The sequence below is a fragment of the Solanum stenotomum genome, chromosome 3, assembly GCF_019186545.1.
Source record: "Solanum stenotomum isolate F172 chromosome 3, ASM1918654v1, whole genome shotgun sequence".
NCBI lineage: Eukaryota > Viridiplantae > Streptophyta > Magnoliopsida > Solanales > Solanaceae > Solanum > Solanum stenotomum.
The window spans coordinates 60,711,556-60,713,673 of NC_064284.1; the positions used below are offsets into that span (position 1 = coordinate 60,711,556).

The 2,118-nt window shown below is 37.6% G+C and overlaps 1 protein-coding gene across 1 annotated transcript; it reads right to left on the reverse strand.

Moving 5' to 3' along the window:
* Positions 1-754: 754 nt before the first annotated feature.
* LOC125859804 (chlorophyll a-b binding protein 40, chloroplastic) lies at positions 755-1,738 on the reverse strand. The gene has a single exon (XM_049539637.1). It carries the CDS (start codon positions 1,658-1,660, stop codon positions 857-859), a length of 804 nt encoding a protein of 267 aa, XP_049395594.1. The 5' UTR covers positions 1,661-1,738; the 3' UTR covers positions 755-856.
* Positions 1,739-2,118: the final 380 nt, after the last annotated feature.

Here is a 2,118-nt window from a genome sequence, read left to right on the forward strand (position 1 = left end):
GATCCAATGGCATTTAACTAATACTAGTAAAGGCATTAACCCTCTTTGTTGATGTATATATTTATTTTCGCTAAAAGCTATTTCTGTTATAGTGTTTACACAACTAAGATTATGTCAAAGGGATCGGTGGTCCAAAATAATAGTTTCCATAAGTAGGGACTCTCTCTAAAGAAGCTCTAGAGGGAAAAAAAAATGATAGTCCGATGCATTAATTAAGTTACTGTTATGCGTGGGGTTCGGGAAAAAGGTCAAATCACAAGGGTTTATTGATGTAGTTTTATCCTACATTTATGTATAATCAATATTATTTTCATAACTCAAATTCATTACCTTCTAATCACATGACAACAACTTTACCCATTGTTTTTTAGTATACATGAACATGTAACAAGCTGGAAAGATACAAAAGTAAACTTGGTTTTCATACTGCTGCTTAGTGTGATTAAATACAACTAGTCCAAATTGATCATATTTAAGTTCAATCCTTCAAATTGTCAGAAAAAAAAAAAAACTTGTTTAATTTGCATACATGGAATTTCAGTATATGTTTGGAAGAAAAAAAATCATTAGCCTATCTTTTCAATATTAATTTCTTCTGTATGTATTGCAAACTTCTTGTTTGAACCTTAGTTGTTACTACTACTATATATTTGATTTAATTTAATACCTCAAAAAATGCCAGTGTGCCTCCTTAAACCCCTTGATTTTAACTTGTATTTAATTAATGGATAACACAAAAAGTATAATTGAGAGCTACACAATTGATCAAAATTCATATATAATCCCCAATAATTTACAATAGTTTACAAGAACATTAGCCAATATGATACTAGAGGAGACTCTATTCTTAAGAACTTCACTTTCCGGGGACAAAGTTTGTGGCGTAGGACCAGGCGTTGTTGTTAACTGGGTCAGCGAGGTGGTCCGCAAGGTTTTCCAATGGACCCTTTCCGGTGACGATAGCTTGAACAAAGAATCCAAATATGGAGAACATAGCAAGTCTACCATTCTTGATTTCCTTCACCTTAAGCTCAGCAAAAGCCTCTGGGTCATCAGCAAGACCTAATGGGTCGAAGCTACCACCGGGGTAAAGTGGGTCAACAACCTCACCGAGAGGTCCACCAGCAATACGGTAACCCTCTACAGCTCCCATCAACACAACTTGACAAGCCCAAATGGCCAAGATGCTTTGTGCATGGACCAAGCTTGGGTTGCCCAAGTAATCAAGTCCACCCTCACTGAAAATCTGGGATCCAGCTTTGAACCATACAACTTCACCGAACTTGACACCATTACGAGCCAAGAGCTCAGGGAAGACACAACCAAGAGCTCCAAGCATGGCCCATCTACAGTGGATCACCTCTAGCTCACGATTCTTAGCAAAAGTTTCTGGATCGGCTGAAAGTCCAGCAGTGTCCCATCCATAGTCACCAGGAAATTCACCAGTCAAGTAACTTGGGGACTCACCAGAGAATGGGCCCAAGTACTTGACACGATCAGGACCGTACCATGGGCTACCAGAAGAGACAGGCTTGGCCTTGGTAACAGTCTTCCTCATCATGACTTTTCCATTTCCAGTAATTTCAGAAGAAGATGGTGAGAGTTTCACCGCCTTTCCGGCGAAAGAAGGGGAAGATAGAGCCATTGTAGAGGCAGCCATTGAATAAATAAAATGAAATACTCTTGAATGCTGCTACTACTACACTCAAATAATATTTGATTTATGGCTTGAGTTACATGGTCTTGCACCAAGTCTATTTAAATGACTTTGAAGGACTAAAAAGTCCTTATCCTAAAATATCATTATCTGTTTCCTCATTGGTGGATGACTATTTGTTAACTTTTTGCATTTCAACACCACAAAATGTGACTAGATTTTTTTTAGATATATTATAATTATGTCTAAAAAATCTTAACAAGTTGATTTCCTCTGTTGCAGCCAATCCAAAGTTGCCACCTCTCATAGTGGATTTTTGCAAAATCTACTTGACCAAGAGCATAAGATAATCTCCAACCCACCTCTATTTTACTCTCCATTTTCTATATTTGGAGAGTAAAATAGAGAATGGGCACTCCAACCCCTCTTTATTTTAGGAGTCTGGAACCTAAATAATCCAC